General features: G+C 38.8%; 1 protein-coding gene across 3 annotated transcripts in view; it reads left to right on the top strand.

The window, feature by feature from the left end:
- Window positions 1-18,742, top strand: part of LOC124596081 (glutaredoxin) — a 75,418-nt gene extending 56,676 nt beyond the window's left edge. For all 3 annotated transcript variants that reach the window (XM_047135065.1, XM_047135064.1, XM_047135067.1), the window contains exons 4-5: window positions 11,750-11,854; window positions 18,370-18,742. In XM_047135065.1, coding sequence (XP_046991021.1) covers window positions 11,750-11,854; window positions 18,370-18,462 — 198 coding nt within the window. In that variant the 3' untranslated portion in view covers window positions 18,463-18,742. The remainder of the gene's footprint in view (window positions 1-11,749; window positions 11,855-18,369) is intronic.
- The last annotated feature ends 2,045 nt before the right edge of the window (window positions 18,743-20,787 follow it).

Below are 20,787 nucleotides of genomic sequence, written 5' to 3'. Positions count from 1 at the left end.
AGGCTTTTATCAATGTGAAACAGTGTAACAAGGTTCCGTCTACTAAAGCAAAACTGGTGAAACAAATTATGAGTGACAGAATCAGTGACCTTTATAAGAAGAAAGATAAACTAAATGAAGAAGCTTACTCTTTGTATCTCTTTAGCACTAGAACTTTTAAAGATTATTTTAACTTTCACGTAGACAGTATTTGGCATGGTGTTAATGAGTGATTACACAATCGTAGGGTTGAAATTCAGCATAGGCATGATTTTAAACTTCAGAAGCTAGAAAATACTATGCCTAAATCTAATGTTGTTCATGTACAAAGAACTGTCAATTGTGAACACTAATTTTTTGATAGAGTACTAAATAAAACTTCCGTAAGCTTTACTCCTCAGGAAAGCACCATGCTAGCGAGAGGTTTTAAATACAATTTCAGGCCTAGTCTTAACGACCTTAAAGTGGTGGATAATTTTATTGTTGACCTTAAAGTTGGTCTTGACTCTGTAAAAACAAAAAAATCCCAACAAAATAGGATTTCTCATGAATGTAACGCAATTTTAGAAAGAGAGGTCAATTCGGTAAAAAACAATGACTTAAAACAGAAAGGGGGTAGCATTATTACTAGTATTAACTGTAAATTAAAAAATAATGAGGCTCTTATCACTAAATCTGATAAAGGAAATTCACTTGTTGTAGCCTATCAAAGTGAATATATTGCTAAAACTTTGCTAAAACTTTTGCTAAAACTTTTTTCGAGGAATATGGGATATTCGAAATCGAGCAGGATCCTACCCCTACATTACAAAAGCAAATTAGGGATATGTTAAGAAAAACTAAACATCTTATGAAAGAGTTTCAAAAGAAAACTTTAATTAATATGAACCCTAGAGCACCTATGCTTAGAAGTCAGTTTAAGGTACACAAAAGTCAACACCCAGTTCGCCCCATCGTTAACGGAATAAAGAGTCCACATCATAAATTAGCGAGATTCTTACGCACTAAAATTAAAGAAGCCTTTGTTTTTGGAAACAATTATTCTGTTAAAAATAGTGCTGAAGTAATAAACAAGCTAAAATTGATAGAGATCACTTCTTCCTCTCGTTTGGTTTCTTTCGACGTCGTAAGTTTATACACTAATGTTCCAGTGGATATCACTCTTAAGATTATTGAAGATAACATTCGACAACATAGAACTCTAAGTGAGCTACAGTTGTCGGAACTTATGTCACTACTGCGGGTTGTACTAGATTACAATTACTTTCAGTTTAATGGCAAAATGTATGAGCAACCATTCGGCTTAGCCATGGGTTGCCCGATAGCTGGTATTTTAGCGGACATCTTTGTGAATGCGTTAGAAGAAGATTTCTTCAAAAACAATCCTGCATTGGGTAATATGATTCCTTTCTATGCTCGTTATGTTAAAATCGCCTTCTTTTGTTCTGCAGTTAGTGCTGTGAACACACCTTTAGCACAGAATTGTTTAGAAAAAGAAATATCTTTATTAAAATCAATGGCTGCTAACAATGGATACGACCCTAAATTAATTGACCAAATTGTTAAGAAAAAAACAGCTGTAAAATGCTCAACTTTAGGAGATAACAGGGCGAAAAAGAATGAGGGTAATAACTTTATTTCTATTCCATTTTTGGGGAACGTTTCATATAAGATAAGAAGACTTTTACAGAAACAATACGGTTACAGAGTTGCCTTTTCCGTAAATAATAGCCTGAAACAAAGAGTAATTCATACTATTGGAGCACGCGAAGAACTCGGCACTAAGTCTGGTGTATACAAAATTACTTGTAACGACTGCCCAAACTATTACATTGGACAGACAGGTAGACCCATTAAAGTTAGGTATAAAGAACACATGTTAGGTAAAAATGGGGAAAACGTACATAATTCCACGTTTACTGAACATCTATGGCTCTTGCATCATACGCCACGTGAACTGGACGACGTAGAGATGCTTCATGAAGCAAATAAGGGTTACAAACTGGACTTGCTTGAAGAATTAGAGATTTTCAAGCATCTGTCTCTAAAAGATGGTTTTGTTCTTAATGAACAGGTGCAGCTTAGAAACAAAAATTTTTTAGACAGTTTCAAACCCCTCCTTGCCTTAATGTAATATAGTCTGGCTGACTAGAAGTTAGTTTTCTTAGATGCCGGTGAAATGCACTTTTCCTATCTTGTTGGGATTTTACGTATTTTTGATGTTTGCTGTTTGTGATTTTCGATGTGTATGTGTGGTTAATTGATTAGGATTTTTTTATTCACAACGACAGATGGTTTCGTTTTATTATAACATTTTGGTTGTTTTTGCCAGTCTGTATTTCACCGCCTACGTTACGCGAGATTCTCACGCATTACACTAGTACCCTCTCTCGTTAGATGTTCCATAGCACAAGCTTTATCTGTTTGACACTAGGACACAGGTAAATTGGTTCTATATTTTCTATTTTAGATAAATGTTTTAAATGGTCTGATACGTTTTATTTATTAAGACAGAAAGTTTGAATTAACACAACTTTTAATAATTTTTTATGCGCTTATGTATGTATTCATGGATTTTAATATGCGCGCGTGTCTGGCACATACCATAAGTGCCCTCTCTCGGCGAAACCATCTGCCCTAGTGCTTTCACACTCTTGTCTCGATAGTCCATAGGCGAAGTAATGGTGCTAAACTGTTCGCTTTGACCCTGTGCCCATAGTCATGTTGTACAAATGGAGATGATGTCTTAATTATTGACAACGTCTTTGGCACAATTGTTTTATTTATCTCCATTGCAGTATGTAATTTTAGTAAGTAACAAAAAAATTTTGTGCCTGTATTACTCTGGTAATTTCACTGTTACTTAAGCTTTTGTGTTTCTCACTTCCGATGCAAAGGCTTTTCTAATGAAAGTGTCTTCCTGTTCAGGATTTTTTACTTCTGATGAAGGTATATTTATATGTACCGAAACCTTGGTCAAGAATTTTAATAAAATTTTTATCCTGCAACTGTTTTTGGCTGTCCTCCTTTATTGTGAAGAATTTCAACAGTTGCTGTTGCAGCCATGTTTAAAATCTTGAAATATTGAGAAGGTACTGACTAGAATTGGGGAGAAGAGGAATTTATGGCACAACTTGACTAGAAGAAGGGATCAGTTGGTAAGACACAATCTGAGGCTTCAAGGGATCACCAATTTAGTACTGGAGGGAAGCGTGGAGGGTAAAAATCGTAGAGGGAGACCAAGAGATGAATACGCTAAGCAGATTCAGAAGGATGTAGGCTGCAGTAGTTGCTTGTAGATGAAGCAGCTTGCACAGGATAGAGTAGGATAGAGAGCTGCATCAAACCAGTCTTTAGACTGAGACCACAACAACAACAAGCAGTCCGTGATAAGAACTGGTTTGTCTTTATGCCAGATGTACTCCCAGTCCCTTACCACATGGTTCGTGTCCCTGTATAACACCTGTCCTCTTATCAGTCCCTTCACTGGTACATCATGTCCCACCCTATTATAACTTATCAGAGGAAGGGCGACATGTGAAAACAGTCATATAATGTACGAGCTCTGCTGTAACTTCTGCACAGCCTTTTATGTGGGCATGACCACCAACTTGGTCTCAATGCAAATGAAAGACCGTTGCCAAATGGAGGCTGAGCAGAGAAGTCCCCCTAATGATGGAATGTGCTGACAAGTACAACAAGCTCAAGTTCAGTGGCTGCAACACAAACTTTTTGCCATGTGGATCCTCTCCCTTCCCCTCCTTCTCCAATACCAATTTTTCTGAACTATGTAGATGAGAATTGTTCTCTAGACATTTCTTCAAGCCCATCATTTTTCTGGCCTCAGTCCATCAGCTCCTGTCCCTCCATCCCCTTCACAATCCACTCCTTCATGTCTTTGCATACCACATGTATACTGTCCAGTCACATTAATGTGACCACCTGTCAAAAAGCCTAAATATGGTCCACAAGGATAGATGCGTACTGGAGTTTATCCAGTGTGCCTTCCACAGTGACGAGATCATCTACAGACTGCCACGAAAACATTCCCCAGACCATACTGCTCCCTCCTCCAGCCTGTATTCTTCCGACAGTTGTTGCTGGGTGATCGGTTTAATAAATTTTACATCATACGTGGCACTGATGGAGTATGAAACATGATTCATCTGAAAAGAAAGGCCAGCAGTCGCCACTCAGTGGACGTCCAGTTGCGGTACTGGCATGCAAATTTCAGGGTTTCTCACCGATGAACAGCAGTGTGGTTGCATGAACCAAGCGTCTGCTGCGGAGGCCCATATGCAGCAATGTTTGCTCAATGGTCATTTAGGAGAGACTGTTGGTAGCCTCTTGGTTCATCTGGGCCGTCAGTTCCTCAGCAGTTGAACGTCTATTCTCCCATGTATCTATCTCCACAGCTGTCATTCAGCCCTGCCATCTGTGGTCTTTGGTACACCACAGTTCCTCCGCCCCGGTTTAGATAGTGCCAGTTTGCTGTGCACGGCATATTTTAACCACGATGCACGCGAACAGGTTACAGACTTAGCCATTCCAGAAATATTTCCACCCTTGACCTGAAAGCCAATGATTTTGCCATTTTGGACATCTGATAGTTATGACTAGAGACCGGATTATTTGCATCATCAAAACCTGAGAACATGCATGAAAAATGCTTAAAATGCGTCAAAAGTGTCAAAATATGCAAGATCAAGTAATAAAAAATCATGGTAGTTACTGCGTGCATTATATCCGAGTCGAACCTGTGTGTATCAGTTACAAGGAAGAGTGCTGGCCACACGAAAAATTGGTACATTTAGAAGACCAACATCATTTTCTGATTACTTTCTAGTAGAGGTTAGTAAGGGGGCCTTCCTGGGATTATTTTTTAAAAATTTGTGTAATGGGGACGCATACTATGTTTCAAGAACTGTTCCTTTTTTGCTATTGTTGTTGGTAACAACCGGATGCGATACTAGTGAATTGCAGCAAAATAATCGATATGTACAGGACCCACTTCAAGATATATCACACGCCTGCTTAAACATTCTGTGATATTTTATTGAAAAAAACAACATAGTCATGAATTTTTTTGAACAATTGCTACTATTGGATGGAAGCATCAGTTAAAATTTATTTTATATTTTTCTACTATTGTAAACATAAATGACCAAGTACTGTTCTAAATACTCGGTAGTAAGATTGTGTCTTCTATCACTCAAAACATTTTTGTATGCAGAAAAGGAACATTCTACATCAACTGAGGTAACTGGGCAGTATTGGAATTTGGGTGCTATGTTGGCACTTATTTTTTCTGGTAAAAATTCACCTGTCCCATTAATAAAACTATCAATTTGGCATAAGGGTTCAAAGCACAGGTTATTGTTTAAAATGTTTTCAAACTTTTCTTTAAGTTTTCTTGGGAATATGTGGGGCAACGAGGAGTTCACTAGAATAATTATATACATTAAGTGAATAGATCCATTTAGTGCCAAGCCTTGAGTTTCAAGCTTTTTAATACTTATGGGGAAAATGAGTGCTAATCACAGAATGTCCTTTTTAATACCGGAATCATTAAAAGCCTCCTTGCACTGACAAACTGGCTTAGCCTCTGCACTATCGAAGCTGTTAACTGCCCCTCTAATGGATCTGAAATGTTCATTGTAAAATAACACAGCTTTGACCCACGTACCCCAACGAGTTACCACTGGTTTGGGAGGTAAAGGCAAATTTGGTAGTTTTTCTTTGTAGGTCTTGATGCAAGCAGGAGCCTTTAGAAACACTTTCTTTGGAGATAAAATCAGTTTATTTGCATTTAAAAATGTGGACTGCACTTCTTCAGCAAGGCAATTTACTCCATGAGCAAAGCACGCCACATGAATCAAATTAGCATAAACTAGTCGGAGGGCTTTTCCTGCTTTGATCATATAGAGAGCGGCATCTTAAATAAACAAGAACACCCTTTCATCTGCAGAAGATTCTGGAAATATTTTTCTAATATCCTCATTGACAAATGTGGTGATCATAGAATGTTTTACTTTTTCAAGTTCTTTGCAGGCTGCTAAATAGATAGAAGAGGGCTCTTCTTTTAAAGCACCAACAATTAAACTTACAATGTAACGGCCACAAGTGTCTGTAGTTTTGCAACTTAAATCCAGATAATGCTGTCGTCGAGTTCATTGCGTATTTCTTCCAGAACATTTTTGTAAATTGTCGGTATGTAATTTTTATGCAGTGTTGAGTCATCTGGTATATTTTGATTTAAGCAATATTTGCACAAGAAGCCTTTGAGGATAGGGTTTGTAAGTTTGTGAAGAGGAATATTGCTTGCATTGAATGCTTCGTGTAGATCTATGTTAAACTGACTTTTTTTGTTACCTTTGGACAAATCCCTACTACTGGGACTTCCTGTTGTCAGAACTTGTTGTCGTGGTCCTTTCTTCCACATTCCTGTGATATGAAGACTTGTCTTGACATGCTGGTCTATTTGAAACTTTTTATTGCACAAAACATTTTGGTCACATACTCAACAATATAAAACAATTCCGTGATATATAAATGTTCCAGGATGGTCAGCTATTCATGAAATGACGTTTCTTCTTCCAGACAGCATGGCGCACAACATGTTACACTCTACACATCGTAAGCATGTTCAGCTGTGTACAAGTAAATAGAAAGCTAAACCAAAACAATGGACGTGCAACTAGAAGTTTGCGTAGTTTAGTTTAATTGTTGCCAACGCATACGGTATTTGCAGTGGAGGGGATGAACCGGGGGTGCGAGCGCAGGAGCACTGACTCTGCTTGTTCCTGTTCCTCTTCTGTAATAATTTCACTAGGCAGCGGCCTCTTGGTTAGCAGTGGCATGCTGTTCTAGATGCGGTCAATCTGCGAGACATCAAAACTATATCGAACTAGAAATCGCCTGTCTAAATTTTTAAAATATTGTAAACGTAGAGTGAAAATATGCATTGTCACTAGTTTTTAGTTAAAATATGCAATAACTGGTGAAAAGGAGCCAAAATGCATATGCAACGTGCAAATGCATATAATCTGGTCTCTAGTTATGACAGTGACTGCACAGTTTTCTATATCCCCCTGACACACTTTTTATACCCTCCACAGGTAGTACTGCCACCTGCTGTCTACGCGTAGTTATTCCACATTGATTTCGGATGTAGGCAGTGGTCACATTAATACGACTAGACCATGTAGTTTCTCCAGCTCACAGCAGAGTTAATAGCCCTCCCCTCCTGCCGCCAGCATTCTTGCTTCCCTTACCCACTTCAAAAGATAAAACATTTCACCCCAGTTGAGCTGCAGTGCAGATGCATTTTATTTGGCCAGGACAACGTACCCTTCCAGGTGCGCGTGTGTGTGTGTGTGTGTGTGTGTGTGTGTGTGTGTGTGTGTTTTGGTTCTGTACTAGTTAGCTCTGATGATGGATGTTGTCAGAATGGTTTCAGTTTTATTTGCCTATCAACTATTCAGTGTCTCAAGTATAGTGAGTGTTGTTACCGTTGTTGTTGTTGTTGTTGTTGTAGCCTTCAGTCCAGAGACTGGATTGTACCCTCCACACTGCTCTCCAATACTAAATTGGTGATCCCTTGATGCCTCAGAATATGTCCTACCAACCGATCCCTTCTTCTAGTCAAGTTGTGCCACAAATTTCTCTCATCCCCAATTCTGTTCAATACCTCCTGATTAGTTATGTGATCTACCCATCTAATCTTCAGCATTCTTCTGTAGCACCACATTTCGAAAGCTTCTATTCTCTTTTTGTGTAAACTATTTATCGTCCACATTTCACTGCCATACATGGCTACACTCCATACAAATACTTTCAGAAAAGACTTCCTGACACTTGAATCAATACTCAATGTTAACAAATTTCTCTTCTTCAGAAACGCTTTCCTTGCCATTGCCAGTCTACATTTTATATCCTCTCTACTTCGACCATCATCAGTTATTTTGCTCGCCAAATAGCAAAACTCATATACTACTTTAAGTGTCTCATTTCCTAATCTAATTCCCTCAGCATCACCCGATTTAATTCGACTACATTCTGTTATCCTCGTTTTGCTTTTGTTGATGTTCATCTTGTATCGTCCTTTCAACACACTGTCCATTCCGTTCAGCTGCTCTTCCAAGTCCTTTGCTGTCTGACAGAATTACAATGTCATCGGCGAACCTCAAAGTTTTTATTTCTTCTCCATGGATTTTAATATCTACTCCGAATTTGTCTTTTGTTTCCTTTACTGCTTGCTCGATATACAGATTGAATAACATCAGACATAGGCTACAATCCTGTGTCACTCCATTCCCAACCACTGCTTCCCTTTCATGCCCCTCGACTCTCATAACTGCCATCTGGTTTCTGTACAAATTGTAAATACCCTTTCGCTCCCTGTGTTTTACCCCCTGCCACCTTTAGAACTTGAAAGAGAGTATTCCAGTCAACATTGTCAAAAGTTCTCTCTAAGTCTACAAATGCTAGAAACGTAGGTTTGCCTTTTCTTAATCTAGCTTCTAAGATAAGTCGGAGGGTCAGTATTGCCTCACGGGTTCCAATATTTCTATGGAATCCAAACTGATCTTCCCCGAGGTCGGCTTCTACCAGTTTTTCCACTCGTCTGAAAAGAATTCATGGTAGTATTTTGCATCCGTGGCTTATTAAAGTGATAGTTCGGTAATTTCCACCTCTGTCAACACCTGCTTTCTTTGGGATTGGAATTATTATATTCTTCTTGAAGTCGAGGGTATTTCACCTGTCTCATACATCTTGCTCACTAGATGGTAGAGTTTTGTCAGGACTGGCTCTCCCAAAGCCGTCAGTAGTTGTAATGGAATGTTGTCTACTCCCAGGGCCTTGTTTCGACTTAGGTCTTTCAGTGCTCTGTCAAACTCTTCACGCAGTATCATATCTCCCATTTCATCTTCATCTACATCCTCTTCCATTTCCATAAAATTGTCCTCAACAGCATCGCCCCTGTATAGACTCTCTATATACTCTTTCCACCTTTCAGCTTTCCATTCTTTGCCTAGAACTGGGTTTCCATCTGAGCTCTTGATAGTCATGCAAGTGGTTTTCTTTTCTCCAAACGTCTCTTTAATTTTCCTGTACCCCTACTCCTCCATTATTTACACTGATCTAGTTCAGTGCAAGTACGAAGAGTCTGATAAAACTTTAGAAATAAGTAACAGTGAAACCCCTATTTTACGTTTTTGTGTGGTCCAGACTTAAAAAACGCAAAACTGATGAAAATGCAGAGTCGAGGAAAATGTTAAAACCCCCAAAATATGAGTAAAAATACATGTAATTGGCATATAGGATTAAAAATTGCAATCCTCCCCAATACTTCATACAATAATTTGTGTTAATGAAGTTTCATCAGTTCTTATAAATCGCAGATGTGTAAAAGCAAGTAAAAATTCATCAAAAAATTGAAATTGGTATCTGGGTACAAGTTAATCAAGCTTTTTTCCAACAAGCTGTGGCCACAAATTACACATTCAAAACAAGCATCATTGAGAGATCATCCTTTGTGCTCACCCAGAAAAAAGCAAAAATTGATGAATATATCAAATTAAACAAAAAGCATCACAGCAAGTAAGTGGTTAAACCATAAGCATAAGTATGGACATCTGTTTAATGGCATACTTTGTCACAGTTGATGTTATTGTTTGATGTTTTCTTACAAGCTGCACTTGATGTGCTCATCACTGTTAGTGTTATTTTAGGCTTGATGAGAGACACACACGTGAAAAAATAAGTTTACTTCCACAGTTGACATTACAATCTTATTAGAAGTTGGCTTCAGTGAATTTCTGTACACTGTGTAATATGTAAATTGGAAAGAAAGCTCAGGTGCTGCAGTTTTGCTTCATGCCCTCTATCACTGCTGCCAATCTTTACGATCTACAGTGTGTTGTGTGTGCAGTGCAAAGTATAAACATGAGTAGTGTATGTAGTTGTAGCAACTGTATCATGTCAGATTTGAACAGGAAAGTCTTTAAAATGCGTTATCGCAAAATCCTTTTTCTATTTGCATTTGACATCTGCCATAGCACAACATCTGCGTGAAAATTATATTTTCAGTACTTCACAAAATTCTTTCACCCCTACCTGCACTTCCGTTTCAGAAGGGCGACTCCACCTCTCCACACATACAGTAGGCAAGCTCATTTCACAGGTGGTAGTGTGGTATGGTGGCTGTTGGGTGACTTAACAAGTCACCAATCAATAAGAGTGTACCAGTTGGAAATGGGTGACATTTCCTCGATTATGACTGAGTGTATTCTATGAGACTCAGTGTTTGAATTTAAAGATCAGCAATTTATATTGTTGCTGAATACAGTACATTAGAAATACGTGCAAAAAGATGAGAGTGAGTTGAATGTGGGACAAGGAAAGGTGGTGGCTGGGCCCCTTCGTCACATATTGGCTCAGTCCAGAACACTTCGCATCGACTGTTTCATTTTTCCATTACCACTGCAGCCTAGCAGTAGTTGTATCATAATTGTGCAGTGAAGCTAAATGATGCAAGTTGTATTGGCAACACCGATTTTGGATTGCATCAGCATTTCCTCACACACATCTCTCGTCTCCACAATGGTCTAAAATATGTCCTCAACTCCACCACCACACCTGGTGCGAACCATCCATCTTTGTGCCACTTAAAACTCATTTAGTCTCAGCAAATGTCAACAGGAAGAAAATGGGGTGAAGTCAAGCAAGAATCGAGGCAAACCTTTCTAGAAAGAAACTTAAAATCGAGGAATTTTTAGTATTTAAAGGGTTTTTACAGACACTACAAATTTATCGTGTAGAATCGCAAAAAATTTAAAATTAGAGAATGTAAAAGTGAAGTTCCATTGTATTATTCCAAAATTTAGTATAAAAGAAACTGGGTGAACCAATTTAAATGTGTACAATTTTTCAGTCATTGATGCAACAAATGTGAAAGATCAGAAGAACCAATACTGGTTTCCACAATATTTACAGTACAATATAATCCAAAACTGAAAAAATGTTGTACATAAAGAGAAAATGATGGAAAAAAGATACCAAATAACATATCGATATGTGTTGTCGTTGCCTTGAATGTGAGGGAGTGTTACAGTCTGTTGTACAGTATTACAGCTTGTTCCTTAATTGCTTGTAAAGAAAATGTCTTATTTGTAGGGATTTATTTTGATTTTTGACTCACATATGAGTGTAACAAATATGCTAGGCATCTTGAATCACTTAATCATATGTGGTAATTATTCAGAACAGCCATACATTCTACAGCTCCTCACCTTGAATCTCGTAGAATAAGTTCAATCATCTTATGGTTCGCCTCCAAAGAAGTCTGAAGTACTCTCCTTAAAATGAGATAGTGATTCTATGCTTCAAAATATTCATAAATACCACTTGTTTGTTTCACACTCATCAATTCAATTCCTCCTTGCTGTCTCTCCCCCCTCCCACCTTCTCACAAAAGGTTTCGAGTAATAGCAAAACGTTCAAGAACGTTTTACTAAACATTTGTGTGCTTGGTGGTAGAGCAGTCAGAATTAAAGGTGAATTGATAATTTTATCATGAATCTTATTTTTAAATTTATTCTGTTTTTAATTTTTTTTCTATTTATTTTTTGGCCGTTTGTGATATTGCTTGTTAAGACTATATTGCACTGAAATATACAATATTTCTTGATTTATTACAGTATAACAAAATTGTTTTTGTTGACAGTTTTGAGAGTTCTTCAATGACAGCTTCTTTTTTCTATTTCAGGTATTTGATAAGTTGAAGTACAAGTATACAGCTATTGAATTAGACAATAGGGATGATGGTGACGCAATCCAGTCTGCGCTAGCAGAAATCACTGGTGCCAGAACAGTAAGTTGCATTGTTCAGTAATGTGTGAATACATTTGTTTCTTTCTGTATGTAGCATCCTTGAAGATAAATGCAATCAATCTTGCACATGATACAAACATGAAATGAGTATGTATGAGCTTCATTGTACAGTGTAGGCTCTTAGTGACACACACACACACACACACACACACACACACACACACACAGAGAGAGAGAGAGAGAGAGAGAGAGAGAGAGAGAGAGAGAGAGAGAGAGAGAGTCATTGGTTGTCTGTCATGTCACTGCTCACTGCCTTAATATTGCGTTCCTGTTTATAATATTGAATTAATACCATTTTTCAAAGTTTCATTGATTCCACACATAATGCACTTTGCTGGTATGAATCACAATGTGAAATTATTCATCTCTGAACTACATTGTCTTGAATACACCATTGGTTCTTTTTTCCACTCTCCCTTGTAGGTTTTTTTCTGTTCTTTGACATAGAAGAGTGGATTCTCTAGAAAGATTGAGGGTTTCGGTAAAAAAACTTCATGACTCTCAAAATAGTTGCCTCTCATTTCTATGACAATTGCATACATTGTGTGTTCTAAATTCCAGGAGGCCAAAAATTTTTTATACCTGTTTCATTTTTCATTGTTTCAAATTTCTGCACAGTTACGTGTTTTTTGAAATGCATAAATTTCTTCATGTAATGAAAGTATTTGCTTTCAAAATCTCATTTTCTGAGTGAATCATGTTGTTTAACATTTTATTAATTTCCATTGCATAAAGTTAATGTTACAGACTTTGTACAACACAGTACAATACAGCGATGAATCAGTCTTTCGACTGACAGATGAACATAAGTTTATTCTTTACAGCACATTATGAAGTTAGTTTACAGTGAATAATTATTTGCAACATTACAATAAAGGATATAACCTATTTGGGCAATGCAGTCACTGTCCACTGGCTGGATCACTATTGTCCTGCCCTACATAGATCTGCTTCAGACGAAAAGGATGCTACTGCGATACCATTATTCTCATCATTGGTCATGTGAATCGAACGACCCAAAACTGCTTGAATGTATTGAAACATAAATACTGGAAATGCATTAAAATTTTAAATTTTGGGTATTTACTTTTGTTGCTCAGGTGGAAATGGCAGCAATGTTACCATCAATCATATGTGACACTGCCATTGTACAGAATGCTTGGCTGTATCAGGAACATTTGGAAGCATATCCTTCAGGGAGAACCAGATGAATGGAGGAGCTGTTTTGGCTTTACCACTGCTGCAGAAGAGGTGGTTGCAGTTCTAACACTACATAAAGCAGTAGTTGATGGCTGTATACTGACCAAGGAAAGACCATCCAAACCATACATATCGAGAGGTGAAAAATCACCCTAGGAACTACAAGAAGATACCAGCATTATGCTTCTCGTTGTTAATAAATGAAATGCTAAGTTCGACATGTGATGCCAAGATTCTTATGAGAAGTTGTGTAAGTTCTTGGAAGAACCATTCATACGATGTCTTGACAGTCACCACATTGGCAACAAGAAGACTGCATAGCTCCTTAACTCCTCAGGTAGTATATTACGCATGGTGTTTCATGCTAGGACCATTACACGAAAAGAGGGGTACATTGTCAGAAGAGTGTGTGACCCGCGTTTCCTGCTGACAGTTGTGCTGTGGTACCAATAACAGGTGCACCAGTGTGGGAGTGAAATGGCACAGCAACTTGAAATGTACTCCAGAGCTGAAGCATGTATGACAGTAAGATTCTTGTGAGCAAAGCCTCTAAATTGCAAGCAGATTCACTGTGAAATTCTGGTGGTACGTGGAAAAAATGCAGTGTCATGTCCAGCTGTAGTGAAATGATACCAACAGTTTGGTCAAGGCTGCACAAATTTAGATGATGGTGATTGGAGAGGAACGCCATCAATATCAACCACAGACAAAAATGTCCAGGTACTCAAAGAGCCGTTTTGCAGAAATCACAGAGTGACTGTTGCGAACATTGGCTACTATGTGTGCAGCTCAATAGGCAGTGCTTACTCCATAATTTGAGACCGTCCAAAGTGTCGGAAATTGTGCTCATGCTGGATACTGAGATTACTGTCACCTGCACACAAAGGCACAAGGTTTATGGTGTCTCTGGACTAACTTGAAAATTTTTCTGTAGCAGGCAATGATTTCTTAAGCTACATCATTACAGGCGATGAGATGTAGATTTATAATGGAGATACATCCTACCGCTGCAGGAGGATTGCAAAGAAAGGGAATGTCATGACCACTGTTTTCTTCAAATGTAAGGGTGTTATGGACACAGAGTTTATGGCAAAGGACACAGTCACTATTGTCGATCCCTACTGTACAGCAGCAACATTGCTGCACAATGCTGTAAAGTACAATAGGTGTGTAAAATTAAGAAAGGGCAGTGTTCTGCATGACAGTGCAATGCCCCAAATGGCATGCCGATACAAGCTCTGCTTAAACTTTTGCTGTGGGAGGTTTGGAAGCATCTGCCGTACAGTCCAGATCTTGCGCCTTATGATTTCCACCTTTTTGACAAAATGAAAGAACATCTGAAGAAGGGGAAAGAGATTTTCAGCATTGAGAATGTTCACAAAGTGGTTCTCAAATGGATCTGTGATGGAGTGGATTTATGTTTTCGAGGAAGTGAATGGTGAGTAAAATGTCATCATCATTGTTTACGATGACTTGGTGACTGTTGAAAAATGGGTTCATGAATCTGTGTCACTTTGAATTGTGATTTAGCATTCAATAATACCCACTTGGACTGACATAATTATATGTAACTTACTTTTTAAATCCCCTTATAAACGAGAAAGTTGTCTTGTAAGCTTCAAAGTGAATAACATGATCTCAACTTGCTAGGTTCCTTGAGGCAATGCTGTGCTCCCACATAAAAAGTATGACTATGGAAAGAGTGTCTGAATAGATTCCATCCATTATCTCAGTGGACTAAAAACCCAGACATGGGCATGATTAGTTTCTACATAATCTGTTTGTTCCTTGGTCTGATGAAAGGATTCATTACGATTCATTGGTGAAAGGTATGATTCTGCAATGAAGAATATGTTCAAGTATGTACTGACTTCTTGTTCAGTGTGCTGTATTTGGAACACAGTCAGTGGTGGCTGTCGGTAGCTTGTTTTCCTCATCCTACTTATCGTAAACTTAAGAGGGAGAAGACTTGCAGTCATCTTCATGGCTCACTGACCTTGGCATACAGTCAGAGCTGCCAGCAGCTGTCATAAAACATCAGTTATTGAGTATGCAACCTATCATTTGACAAGAGCCTTGCATCTGAATTACATCAGCCATGGTAAATCTTTCACAAGAATAGGTACTCCAGTGACCAAATTTTTAGAAGTTCTTAAGCATTAATTGGCCACACGAAAAGAGGAGGAAAAATAGAAAAAGCCAAAGGTACTCGTGTATTTCACATTTGCTGGGCCAATGTCTGCAAAAATCAGCAGAATTGTGTAAAAATATGGCAACTTGCTAACTATGCAGGGCAAACAACTACTGAACAGTATTTAAGTTGTTTACGTGAGGCAGGAATTCAAAGCATTGTGTATGACTATGATGTTTTCCGCACAGAAACACTAATAGAATCATCAAGATCCAGTGTCTGAAGCACACTTGCCACACACAAGTGAAACAAAAGTAAACACCTGTGGCACTTCATGGGCTATAGTCTACCAAAAATCCTTGCACGGACGTTCTGGGATAGTGTTATTTAGAGAGGCAGTTTAGAGCAGATTAATGGAAAATCTTATCAACAGAGATGTTGGCTATGAAATCAGTGGTCCTGAGATCCTAATTTAAAACCAATGAATGAATGAGTGATGGAATGTTCAATGCTCACATAAGCTCACAAAGGAACCAACTCTTGAAAATCCATGTGGATTATTGCTGGCTTTCTTCCATAGGATTGGATGCTTTGCAGAACACCTTGAATGGATGATGAGTGGTCCAGAATGAATCACATTTGTAACACTGGAGCTAGGACTGCAGGAGGGTGGAGGTAATCAGGGTTACCTAAAAGGCAGAGAAGATTTCTGGATGACTGTAGATCATGGAGCATCTGGTGATAGCTACAAATTACAGTGTAGAAGTAATGTGCCCAGAAGGCACAAGGTCTGGCAGATGATGTTACATGCACAATATCATAATTAGTCAGCATTCTCTTACTTGTTCCAATTTATATGTATATTTGATAAATTATGGTGATATGTTTTGATGCATTTTACTATATTTTACAGAATTAAATCCGTTACGTATTTAAACTGTAGAAGAACCTAGCTGTTGGTTGTTTCAAACTTGCAGAACCCTTGAGTTTGTAATGTTTGTGTAGTGGATCATATAACACACAATGACTGGATCCATTGCATGTGTTTTGAAATATGAGTATCAGCAACATTATGATTTTTTTTTGGGGGGGGGGGGGTTGGGGAGAGCTTTACTTACCATGCCAATGTCCATGGGGGCTTCCCTGAACAAATGGGAGTGGTAGCCCTTCTCCACAGAGGGAGAACTTGTGTATAGGCAAATTTTATGAGTATTACGTTGTGTCTCCCACAGCACAAACTCCCCATAGTGGGTGGATCCTGTTTGTCTTGTACTAATCTAATACATTCATTGATATTCTTGGTCAGTTTTTATGCCATGTTTGTGCAATATAAGACTACATGACATTTTGTCTGACATGTAACTTCACTGCATGTTGTGTTTTGTGGCACTCTTTATGTAACTGGTGGAATACCTATTGTTCCTCAGAATGCATTTGAGGTGTTGCATCTCGCATCTGATGTACTGCAGCTCACATATCCATCTTATGTACATCAAGAATGTATTATCACACATTTTCTGGTTCAGCTAATGATTTGAAAGTGTGGCAAGTCAAAAGAGGTATTATTAACACTCTTGTGAGCTGCAGGAACAAGAATGCAACACATGACTCTTTTGAGTTGATTGTAGGGAACAAATTGTACTCCATGAGCTATGTAAGATGAACCACAAAACCTTACTCTCTACAAAGTGAAAAATCAGAAGGAAAACGGTTGGGTACAACCTTTCTGTCGTCCAGGGTGACAGACAGAATCGGTTGTCTATTGCACATGAGGCTATATATAGAACCAACAAAGAACATTATAGGGTATCTCAGATTGGGGGGGAGAGAGAGGCACATCTTGCAATGTCAGGATTGTTGTACCATATCCCGTATACATGTGGAAAAGTCTGTTGGCATGACCAGATGATCTGCAATACCAGAACACCAAACATAATTGGTATTGCAGTGTGGGACAAGTGAACAAAACAAATCTGGTGTGGTAGAGCACTCACTGTCCAGACCAGTCATACAGTAAAATGTGCTGACACAGGTTCTCACAGTGAAGAAGAACAGAGCTACCACATGCACTTGTTCATAGATATCATTGAAATTCATAAACATGGGAAAGGTTTAAGGAGAAATAAGAAGGCTTGAGATAAGTGGACCTTGATTTCCTGTGTTGTAATGAACAACTATTGCAAAGAACAGTGAAGGAGCTACAGCGATAGTGACTGGGAAAATGTCCCCATGGATGTTAGTAGAGAGTACATATAACCTCCAGGCTCAGACTCGCCTAAAGTCTGTTACCAGCAATGGAGGTTTAATCTTTTAGGTACTGGCAGATTATCTGAAAAATCATTTAACAGACATGGCTTAATATCTCAAGACGAAAGCAAGCACACTGTATGTCAATTTGTCTCGTCAAAAGAGCCTTAACTGTTTTGTGACAAAGTCTGAATTGAGAAATGTAGTATTGAAATGGTAGTTTAAGTAAGCTGAGCGGGGTCAGGGATTTTCTCTGCCTCGTGATGGCTGGGTGTTGTGTGCTGTCCTTAGGTTAGTTAGGTTTAAGTAGTTCTAAGTTCTAGGGGACTTATGACCACAGCAGTTGAGTCCCATAGTGCTCAGAGCCATTTAAGTAAGCTGAGGAAAGACTTCTCACATGATGGTTGAGAGGACTGTTCATGAGATTTTTGTCATTTAGCAAACACAGAATAAAATTTGTCAAATAGATAATTTGCAAGCATCTTACAGGCTTTAGTTGTACTTATTGTACACTATTCTCATGAAAGGTGACACAGTGATTACCACATTAGACTCACTTTCAGGAGAAAAGCGATTCAGACCTGCACCCGATCATCCAGATTTCCAGGATTTTGCTAATTACTCCTGGCAAATGCCAGGATGACAGCTTTGAAAGGGGAAAAAGGCATAGACAGTTTCCATTCCCATCCTCGAAACAATCTAAGCTTGTGCTCCATCTCTAAGGACCTCAGTGTTGATGGGGCAGTTAAATCACTATCTTGCTTCCTTCCTTCTCATGAATTGAGAAGCTTATTAAATAACTAGATTAGTATAATTGTTTACAGCTGTATTGAAATATGTATCACTTGTTTACATTGTCTTTATGAATGATTGAGATAAAATATTGTTAATGTCTGATATGTTTTCATTTTCAACAGGTTCCAAGAGTATTTGTAAAGGGGAAATTTGTTGGTGGAGGTACAGATGTCAAGCAGCTGTATGAAACTGGACAACTTGTACAGATGCTATAAAATGAATTGTTTCTGTGTCCATTGGCAATTATATTCGTTACAGAGTTTACTCTTTTTAAGTTAACAGCTTTTGATTACAGATTTTTCAAATGAGCTATTTTTTCTATACTAAGATGTAAAGCTACAAAGAGCAGTATTATTTCATTGTGATGTGAAAGGTTGATACACTACTAAGAGAACCACTGTCATAGATTGTGTTACTTTCCATGGCTGTGCAAAAAAAAATTGAAATGAGAAACAAGTAACAGAATTCTAATAAAAGTAACTTTTAAAGACAAAAGTCTTTCACAGAGCAAATTAAATGATACCCTTACCAAATTCTCCTCCTCCTCCTCCTCCACCCCCCCCCCCCCCCCCACAACAACAACAACAACAACAACAACAACTCCCTCATGACGTACAGATTTATAAGAAGGTTATGTTTTTCAGAGACAAGTTGGTAAGTATTTCTCATAACTACACTACAGTTAAAAAATACCTGGAATTGGATTAAGCACCATTAATCTCTCTCTCTCTCTCTCTCTCTCTCTCTCTCTCTCTCTCTCTCTCTCTCTCTCTCTCTCTCTGTGTGTGTGTGTGTGTGTGTGTGTGTGTGTGTGTGTGTGTGTGTGTGTGTTTTTCCCTCTCTCCCTCTGCCATGATTAATCAGGGTGTCTCAACAATTGACACTCGCAGGATGCAACATGAATGTTAGGATCTGAGTGCTGCCAGATTGCAGTGTTTGTCTGTTAAGTAACTGTGAAAGTCACTGAGCAGGTGAGTGTGTTAAATGAAAGATCTTGTAATGACTTGATTGTGAAAGGAAGGAGACACACATCTGCTCTTGGTAATCTTGGTTTGCTCAGTGCCATCCACTTTTGTTAGTTACAACTGATTGTAGTCTTACACCAGGGGTATCTGACCCGCAGCCCAGATCCAGTATCAAAGCGGTCCTAGAACTGAGCATCAATTACATGATCAGTTAAAAAAATTAATTCATGTAAAGTTGTTAAAACTGAATATTTTCAATTTGAAACTCCTGCCACACAATGCTATTTTCTCATTGGTCAATCCCATTATTATTATTAAATTTTCCCCTCTTTGATGGTTATTGTGAATATTAAGTATAATTTGTGTGGGTCAAAAATACTAGTTTTCTTCCAGTGTGGCCCAGGTAAGCTAAAAGGTTGGACATCCCTGACTTGGTCCTAGGGTAATAGTGCCCCCTCCCTGTCCCCCCAAGAGAAGATCTTCCATAAACAGCAGATGTTGGTCTGCCAAGATGTTCACATAGGCACCATCCTCCATTCCAGCAGCAGCATGGAGATTACATCATTCGTTTGTGTATTATTTTACAAGCTTCTAACCAGAAGTGACTTATTTAGTTCTACCTGCGTGCTTTTGTAGTTTAATTCTTAAATTTCTTGTATGTTCGTGTATTTACTATCTTGAGCCTCATATTTTAGTAACTCTGTAGTGTTTAGTTCAACCATCTTTTGTATGTATAGGGCCCATGAATGCTGTGTTTCAATGCAAGTTGAGTTGGTGACGGTTTGCTCAGAGCTACAGGTGATAACTGCCTTCAGTCACACAGCTTGATATTATTGCCAATGCACATTAGTGTTTGTATTGCAGGGGGAGGGATCCAAGGGGTATCCAGTGTATGTGAAAGAGTCCCCCAGTCAGTCCACTACTGTGTCTCATCCAATTACTGCCTGCATTGAGGTTGACGCTTCATGTGTGGTCAAGTGGACAGTCATTTCATGGTGTGGCATGCAGTGAAAGATGCCTTGGTACCAATCAAAATTGCCTCCCATGAGGTCTGGCAGGTATCAGGTGCTATCTGTGGCTGAAAGTGTCCTGAAAAAGATACAGCCACTTGGTCTGTTTCAGAAGCAGCCTCTCAGCCTGCACGATTGAGGCATTTACAGAGGGCAGGATTATTGTGGGTTGGGAGCTACAATGTTAGGCACTCATGGGACCCATTAGGGATAGTGTTGCTAAGGATGAGTAGTAGTACAGTGTGCACTCTGTTCGTGTACCTGGGGTGGGTCATTCCAGATATGGAACAGATTCTTCTGGATGCCGTAAAGATCACAGGATGCAGCCAACTGAAGGCTGTGGCTCATGTGTGTACTAATGTTATGTTGCTTTGGGTCGGAAGGGATTCTTCCTAGTTTCTGTTGGCTGTCTGAAGTCTGGTAAAGACTGCCAGTCTTGCTTGTGAGATGGTGGAGCTCACCATCTGTGTCTTCATCGACGGGACCGACTACAGACATTTGGTTCAGAGCCAAGTGGAGGGTGAATCAGAGGCTCAGACAGTTTTGTGACTGTGTAGGCTGCAGA

This window comes from Schistocerca americana, chromosome 2 (genome assembly GCF_021461395.2).
Source record: "Schistocerca americana isolate TAMUIC-IGC-003095 chromosome 2, iqSchAmer2.1, whole genome shotgun sequence".
NCBI classification, from domain to species: Eukaryota; Metazoa; Arthropoda; class Insecta; order Orthoptera; family Acrididae; genus Schistocerca; species Schistocerca americana.
The sequence above is the reverse complement of the archived record's forward strand: the minus strand, read 5'-3'. Positions and strand labels throughout refer to the sequence as shown.